The 8,318-nt window shown below is 41.7% G+C and overlaps 1 protein-coding gene across 2 annotated transcripts; it reads left to right on the top strand.

The window, feature by feature from the left end:
• The first annotated feature begins 391 nt into the window (after positions 1–391).
• ccnb3 (cyclin B3) lies at positions 392–7,388 on the top strand. Of its 2 annotated transcripts, none has more exons than XM_042402443.1 (12): positions 392–554; positions 793–920; positions 1,165–1,248; positions 3,386–3,498; positions 3,620–3,785; positions 3,896–3,994; positions 4,093–4,185; positions 4,349–4,486; positions 5,884–6,039; positions 6,145–6,294; positions 7,018–7,148; positions 7,264–7,388. In XM_042402443.1, the coding sequence occupies exons 2-12, from the start codon at positions 837–839 to the stop codon at positions 7,328–7,330; spliced, it is 1,281 nt and encodes a 426-aa protein (XP_042258377.1). In that variant the 5' UTR covers positions 392–554; positions 793–836; the 3' UTR covers positions 7,331–7,388. The 2 variants fall into 2 exon arrangements, with proteins under 2 accessions (XP_042258377.1, XP_042258378.1); XM_042402444.1 differs by having other exon boundaries at positions 790–920.
• Positions 7,389–8,318: the final 930 nt, after the last annotated feature.

The raw sequence follows: 8,318 nt of genomic DNA, 5'->3' as shown, positions 1-8,318 counted from the left end.
AACATCAATAAAACCCCCAACGTTTAAACTGTTGTCGGTAGCGAGGACGTTTGAAAATGTCACATGCTCCTCCCTCCCTCTGGGTTCGTTGGATTCGAGACCAACGAAATGAGGTGGGCGGGTGATTTGTACGCTCAACTTTGAATTCACCAACGCTTATTAAAGCAACATACTTCTTCATTTCTATTATATAACATAATATCAATATATAACAATATACTTCATATACATAGCTGTTGTTTTTAAAGCGTTTGCTGTGAGAATCTGATTTACTATCAGCGGAACGGAAGGAGCCGTTACTATGAAACTAACGCCCCCTTAGCAACGGCATCCCTAGCAACTCGCTGATTGGTCCGCCTGACTCGAATTCTGTCCAATGAGAGGACGGCGCAGCAGATTTTGATCCGCAGCTGAAACACTTTTGTTTGAGCTCTCGTTAAGGAAGCAAAAACGGCAAACCAGGACTGTTTACAACTGTTAAATACGCTGCATGTTGTATTTCTCGTCCACAAAACCAAGCGACTAAAGCAGACGAGAGGGGAAAAGAATAAAAGGTAAGATAAAACGTTAATTTGACGGATTTTAGAGTAATATTTTGAACACAGAACCGGCTCACGTGTGGAAACTCCACCCAACAAACAGCTTTTGTGGAACGTTAAACGTTAAATACTCGGTATTACTTATTGCTATGTGCTAACTAAGCTAGCTTAAACTGCAAAACTTTGAACCGCGCTGTTTTGTTTTTTAAAATCGACCCGCCATTTTTTTGTATTTTTCCTCTTTGCGAAGCAGATCTGAGCGGCCGCTGCAGAGTTTGTTTTGAGGGGGATACAGCCATGCCTTTTCCGAGGGGAAAGAAACCCACAGTCACCGCTGGGAGCAGGTTACCCAAGCTGAATGCCAAAGCGACTGAGAACCAGGTAAAAGCAACGTGCATTCATGTGTTTTTTTCTTCCTCTGTGTGCATCGTTTAAATGGGCAGCTTGCTTGCGGTCAACAGGCTGTAAACAAAAGCAGACATTGCAGCAGCTGTTGCACGACAAGGATTAAGTTCATGAGACTCAAGGAAACAATGCTTCTTTTTTATGCACTGCTTGTGCACAACATTAATCTGTGACTTGCGAGTAATGAATTGCGTTTCCTTTTTGTGTGTGTGTGTTGCAGGAGGAAGGCCCACAAGTCAAGAGGTCTACCTCCCCTCCTCATGGAGCTCCTAAGAAGAGGACAGCCTTTATCGACATCACTAATGTAAGTCCTGATTTACAAGGGTGTGTGTGTGGTTTTGAGAGTGAAATTCAAGGTCAAAAAGCTAATTATACCTACTAGAAAAGTCCACAGTACACATGAAATCTCTCTCATTCACTTGTTCCAGGATTTGCCACCATCAGGTGATTGTAATATTCCACCTTATGATTTTTCAGTTTTCTGCTCAAGTGGGAATGTTTGATAGATGATAGTGTCAGCTTTCATGTGGGTAAGAATGTGTTGTCCCGTACACCAGTTTATATTGGCAAGGCCGCGTTCAGACCGACTTTAACCCTGCGTTAAAAAATAGCTCTGCCCTCCCGCTTCATTTGGATGATGCCAGCTTGGCAGTGCAGAGGTCTCTGGCAAATAACGCAGGTTTATTGGCCAAAACATTTAACCTGGCTCAACTTTTGCTGGACTTGGAACATCTGGCAAAGCACCACGGTGACCGATCAAATGCTTGCAAGCAACGTTCCAGATAGATTACTTTGTGTTTTTCTGTTTACTGTGCGAGACACACGATAAGCGCTCGGATATGAGGATAACGATGTCTCTCCTTAAAGTGCTCATCGTGTCGCACTTGTACACGTCAAAGGTGGCAGTAATAGTTATGAAAAAAAGGAGGTAATGACATTTAAACCCTGCCAACTCCCTCACCTCCACACACTTGACCGGTCACTGTGTAAAGTGGTTTTGGAAAGATGCAGAAATTGTTGCTGCCGGCGTCAGAAAGGTGGCTGTCAGACGACAAGCACTTCTGGTGAAGCATACCGACAGCTAAACTCGGAGTCCCTTCTGATTGGACGCCATGTACAACCGTCAAAGATGTTGATCTGCTCCCTCGAGACCTACTGTGATGCAAACAAAACAAACGTCTCTGGCTTCGATCTTAATGTGACGCCACATCAAATTTCCAGCAGTTGGTGTTGGGTATAAAAACCCTGTACAGACTGTTAGCGTCTTCTCCTATAAAACACTTAATCATGCTTCTAGTAGCAGTGAGGATAACGAGCTTTGGACTGGTTTCTTTTTGTGTTGCACTAACAACGTGTCTCCCTCTTCTGCAAACCTACAGTATGACAAGTAGAACTGCATTCACACAGCAAAGCAACCTGGAAATATGATCCTTAAAGATACTTGAACCGCCGTAATTCTCGGATCCATCAGCGTTCCTCTAATAACGCTTCAAATCCCGTGGAATCTTCTGTCACGGCTGCCACTTCTATGAATGTCGTCTCCCACAACAGTCACCTTTTTTTTAAATTAAGATTTTGAGTGTCAGAACCTCAGGCTACATTTAACAATTTGTCTGAATGAGGTCTGATCTCCCAAACATGTCGTTTTATCTTAATGGCTCGTCCCTCTTGGCAACAGGCTTTTAGTCTGTCAGATTGTCAAATGTTATAGTCAAAATGATTTGGATTAATCAGAGTATTTACAGGTTAATTGATAATGAAAGTAATCATCAGTCATAGCACATATGAACACATCCTGTTGCTGAAGTTGCGCTGATGCCAGGAAGATGATTAACTAAACGATGTGTTTTAACCATCGTAGCCAGTTGAAACATTATTTTCCTGACTGATTGACAAGGTGTCCCTGGGTTTCCGGTGTACCGGTATAACTGCTCTCACAGTAGTTCTTCACTGTGGTGTGAATGTGTGTCACCTCACCTGAGTGTGAAACGAGCGTTGTGCTTTTTGCTCCTGTTGTGAAAACAACAAAAAGGTGTCAGATTAGATTCGGGACACCAGAACCGTGATGAGATCAGTTAGAAAATCTTTGAAAGGTTCTTGCCACGGATCCCGAATGATTACCGTTATCACTAGATCATTAAGTTTAGCTGACATTAATATATATCTTTAGAATGAATCTGAGACTTTTATTGTATCTTTAACAGTGTACTGAAGGAAAAACTGAGAATTCAACAGACTACAACTGAAACATTTGTATTGAATGTTTGACCAGCAATTTAATGGATTTTAAATGGATTTTCAGTTTTATTTTTTGGACCTATGGATATAGATTCTAATTATCATCTTGCTTGTGCAGCCTTGAATCAGAGTTTTGGTGCATTTGCAATTGTGCAGAGTTGTGTTTACGGGACATTTTGACCTGACTTGTCTTTTGTTCACAGGCCCATAATGTTCACATCAGCCTTCCAGGGAGGAAGAAGGAACCTGCAAAGAAGCAGGTGAAGAAAACGAGCTCCACAGCTGTGCCTGCGAAGAATCAAGCCAACCTGAAAAAGTAACCATCCGTCTTCTTAAAATTTTTTTCACATCCATTCCTCACTCTGTCTGCAGGAGCTGTCCCATTAGTAGCAGATGTCTTTAATTTGCAGCCTCTCTCTCTCTCACTCCCTCCGCAGGTCTTCCTCAGTGAGCTCAGAGGGAACGACGGCGGAAAAAGAGAAGACCGACGCAGAGGAGGAGAAACCCAGCGAGAAGCAAGAGGAGGCAGCTCCAGTAGAACAGCTGACAGCTGCCGCGCCCCCTGCTGTCCGCGAGGTGCCAGCACACCTCCAGAGACAACCGGTAAAAGAAAAACGTTACATCCCCAAAGGAAAGACACGTCTGACTCGAACAAAGTGTTCTGGAAACGTTGGCTTAAATTCTCTCTCCTCATATTTCCTTCATCCCTGTAGATCCCAGAGGAGTTCGACATTGACTCTGACAACACCGAGGATTGTTTTATGTGTCCCGAGTACGCAAAGGAAATCTTTGACTATCTCAAACAGAGAGAGGTGAGCCAAAGTAAATCATTTCAAAAGGAGGTTTTGTTTTAGGAACAAATTATGAATGCAAAAAGTCATCTTTCCGTTTCGTCTCTTCTGCCTCGCAGGAGAAGTTTGTCCTCTGCAACTACATGCCCACGCAGCCCAGCCTCAACTCAGAGATGAGGGCCATACTGATCGACTGGCTGGTCGAAGTACAGGTGAGTCCTTCCGCCTGCACTCTTCTCGGTCCGTGTTACGAGATCTCAAGGCTGTCGAGAGTGGCGAGGCGATTCGTTCGTCTGCTTTAAACGGAGTATAGAGAAACTAAATCGAGGGGTTTGTGCAGCCCGTTGACCGGTTTCTGTTTCTCGGCGTTTATAGGAGAACTTCGAGCTGTACCACGAGACCCTGTACCTGGCTGTGAAGATGGCAGACCACTACCTGTCCAAGACTCCAGTCCACAGGGAGATGCTGCAGCTCGTCGGCTCCACCACCATGCTCATCGCCTCCAAGTTCGAGGTGAGGACACACAGTCTACACTTAATATTATATTACAAATAATGCAACTAACAATTATTTTCATTATCGATTCATCTGTTAATTATTTTTCTCTACTGATCAGTTAGTGGTTTGAAATGAAAACGTCAGAAAATGGTGAAAGATGTGTCCACAACCCAAAGACATTCAGTTTACTGTCACAGAAGACAAAAGAAACCAGGAAATATTCACATTTGAGAGACTTTTTTCCTAGAAGTTGACTCACAACGTTCAATTTATCAAAATAGTTGGTGACTAATCGTTGCAGCTCTAGTCATTAAAGTCAATAATAAATGTTCTAACAGTCACACCACAGAAAAAATGTGCAGTTAACCATCCAGCCAAATTTGAATGATTAAAAAAAGTTGCCAAATATGTAAAATTAGGTTTTAAAATTGTGGAAAAAGAAGCAGTATTCTCTGCTCTGAAACACTGGGGGGGGTTCACACCAAACTCCTGTATAAAAATACACAATTTAAAATCGGCCTTGTTTGTAGGTGTGAGGCAAGCAGCATGGATGACATTTTAAAAACAGAGTAATATAAGGAGCTGCTGCTTAGTTCGGCACATATTTTGTAGGTAAACGTGGACTCGTTTCAATAAAAAATGTAACTTAAATGACGAGTTAACAAGCAAACCGTCACCAATCATTATGTTAAATTGTCCTTTTTCTCAATGGAGTTCAGCGCATTTAATGTTACTCACTTCTCTGCTGAAAAGAAGCTTCGTTGTGGCCCCTCACCCACACAGCTGGTGCCGAAGCTGAAGCCCCGGGTGGCTCCGCTCGCTTCATCTGGGTTTAAAATAACTCCTTCGGCACTAAAGTGTTGACTGAAAACGGCCCCATTCACCAGTAACAGCTGGTTATCTGAAGTGGATCCCAGTTGTTTCCAATTGAAAGTTTGTAAAACTATGAGTACTCTAGTGTTTATATAGTCGTCTATTATATGGTCCTGTTTAATGCTTCACTACTACACACTTCAGTCTTTTCACTTGTTTTTTTTCAGCAATTATTTTCCAACATGTATCATGTATTTAAAAAGAAATCTCTGATATTTTCCTTTACACAGACTTTAATAAAAAGATGAGTTCTTCTTTTGGCACAGAGTTGCAGGCTGTGTTCTTGGGGGGTTTTAGTTACGCCAGAATGGTTTAGTTTAAGTTCCATTAGCACAGCTGGTGGTTCTGAAGAGCACTTGTGAAAATAAAAGCAGTTAAGAGGATCATAAGCTCATCTAACAAACACAAAATGGGATAAAAAAACAAAAAAAAGATTGAGGAAGTAGACCTTGAGCATGCTTATTACAAAAATGAAACAACCTAAATCCAGTGTCTGAGGGACGATTACACTCGTACTCAAATGATTGTTTGATCTGCAGGAGCGCAGCCCGCCGTGCGTCGACGACTTCCTTTACATTTGCGACGACGCGTACAAGAGGGAGGAGCTTATCTCCATGGAGGCCAACATCCTGCAGGCGCTGTCCTTTGACATCAACATCCCCATCCCCTATCGGTTCCTCAGACGTTACGCCAAGGTTTGTGTGTGTGTGTGTGTTGAGTGATTTCCTCGCATGAGCGTGAAGCGTGTTTGTGTCCATAACCCCCTCACCTGAACGTGTGTTCTCTCCGCCGTCTTGCAGTGTGTGAACGCAGGCATGGACACGCTGACTCTCGCCCGTTACTTCTGCGAGATGAGTCTCATGGAGATGGACTTGGTGCCGGAGAGGGGCTCGCTGCTGGCGTCGGCCTGCCTGCTGATGGCGCTGGTCACCAAAGACCTGGGAGGATGGGTAGGTTCACTTCTGCTCCTCGTCTAAGTCCGTCCGTTTTATTTTTCTCTCTCAATGCGCCACAGCTGTTCTGATCACAAGTCAAGTTCCTGTACAGTTTGTATTATTGCTGTAGTGGGAGTCGCTGTAACGTGCCAAAAACTTGACAGAAAAAATTCAGGTTTTTTGGAAGGCCAATTTTTTTTTTTTTTTTTAACTACTTACCATTTAAAGGAGCTTTTTATCCTCAAATTAGCTCCTTACATGTAGTTTGGGACTGTTTGTACAGAAAAAGGTTGTTGGAAATACAACCAAAGTGGTTTCACTTCAGATCCTGGCACTTGTTAGTGTCTACAGTTTGACGTGGACTTTGTCCCACTTTATGTTGTGTTTGGACATTGATGCCAAACTCTCAGCTGTTTTTATTTTTCAGTCCGGCAGTCACGAACCAGCCCGCAGCTCTCTGTGTAGTGAACACGTCTTCTCCTCCTTTCAATTTAAATGTAAATAGTTTTTCAGTGTAAATGTGAGTATTTGCAGCAGTGGTTATTTCCTGTCTGGGCTGACTCAGAATTGGCTCCATTATTTCTTTACTTTTTTTGCCATTTATAAATGATATAATGTTTACGTGACATATTGAAACAGCAGAGACTGAATAGTGAACACCGAGCAATGAATTTGTCACATATTTTACCAACTTTAAGGGTTCAACATGGCTACGTTTTTGTTCCTCTCGCGCTTCAGGCTCCCATCTTGCAGTTCCACTCCGGATACCAGACGTCCGATTTGGCGCCCGTCGTCAGAAGGCTCCACGCGATGCTGTCGGCGCCTCCCGATGATAAACTGAGAGCCGTCAGGAACAAATACTCCCACAAGTAAGTAGACGATTCTTTAACCATCCAGCCTGTTTTTTTTAATACGTTCAATACGAGCATTTTGACATTTTAAACAGTCACGGCATTAATCGATTCTTTAATATTTTTATTTCAGGGTGTTTTTCGAAGTTGCATCTCTGCCATTGGTCGATATGGATGTTTTGGAGAAAGCAATATCTTAATGAGAGGTCACCACCACCGCCACCAACTCCCAAAAAAATAAAGCCTCGTCAGTCTAAATTGAGTGAAAATATTTAAAAGTTTCCCTCCAACAAATGTAAATAATTTGTTAATATGTTGAATATTTATACACGTTGTCTAGTCTGCCTTTTTTTTTTATATAATATTGGAAAATTTTAATTCCAGTTTGTAATGGAAAAGAGTTTTAAAGTGGGCATTTGTTAATAAGATGTTTGTTACTGACCGTTGTATTTTTTTTTACCAGGTTGGTAATGATTTTTTCCATCGTGTTAAAACGTTTGAAATGTTTCTGGCATTCATTTTATAATTTTTTTATAAAGAGGTAAATGGAAGAAAAGTCTTAATTGATTAGTAATTTGTAAGCCCTCTGTGTATGTATATGTAGTACAGAACTGGGCGTGTACCTTTTTTTTAAAAAACAATAATAGGACGGAGGAGTTGAATTATGCACTGGCCCACATGTTCTTCTAGGTTGTCGTATTGTAGAAGTTAACAGGTATGCATGTGTTTATTTTTCCATACGTTGTACAGTGTTTATCATGTTAATATCACTATGCTAATTATTTGTATAAAAGACGACCGGATGATGCTGTGCTATTTTTAAATGGCTGTCATGCGCATACTCTTAAAATAAAGATGTTTTTTTTGTGGTTTTCATATAAAAAAGGCTCACTTTGTTCATTATTTTATGGTCACAGGAATAATTGCAAGACAAATTTCAGCATCATTTTAAGCCTGATGCCACCATTGAGATCTATTGTGTGCAGGACATGTGATTTCCACTAGAGGTCAGTGGTGCGCCGTGCTTCTCACTTGTGAGTCATTCTGGGGTTTCAAATGTCCCTCAAGGCTCAGAAACATGTCTGATTAGTGCTTCTCAGATGTCAAATTTCAATATTTATGACAGTTTATCTCTTGACACTTTTTTTTTTAATGGACAAGAGAATCATTGAAGTGCCGTTTATTCAA

The sequence above is a fragment of the Thunnus maccoyii genome, chromosome 22 (assembly GCF_910596095.1).
Source record: "Thunnus maccoyii chromosome 22, fThuMac1.1, whole genome shotgun sequence".
Taxonomy (NCBI): Eukaryota; Metazoa; Chordata; class Actinopteri; order Scombriformes; family Scombridae; genus Thunnus; species Thunnus maccoyii.
The sequence above is the reverse complement of the archived record's forward strand: the minus strand, read 5'-3'. Positions and strand labels throughout refer to the sequence as shown.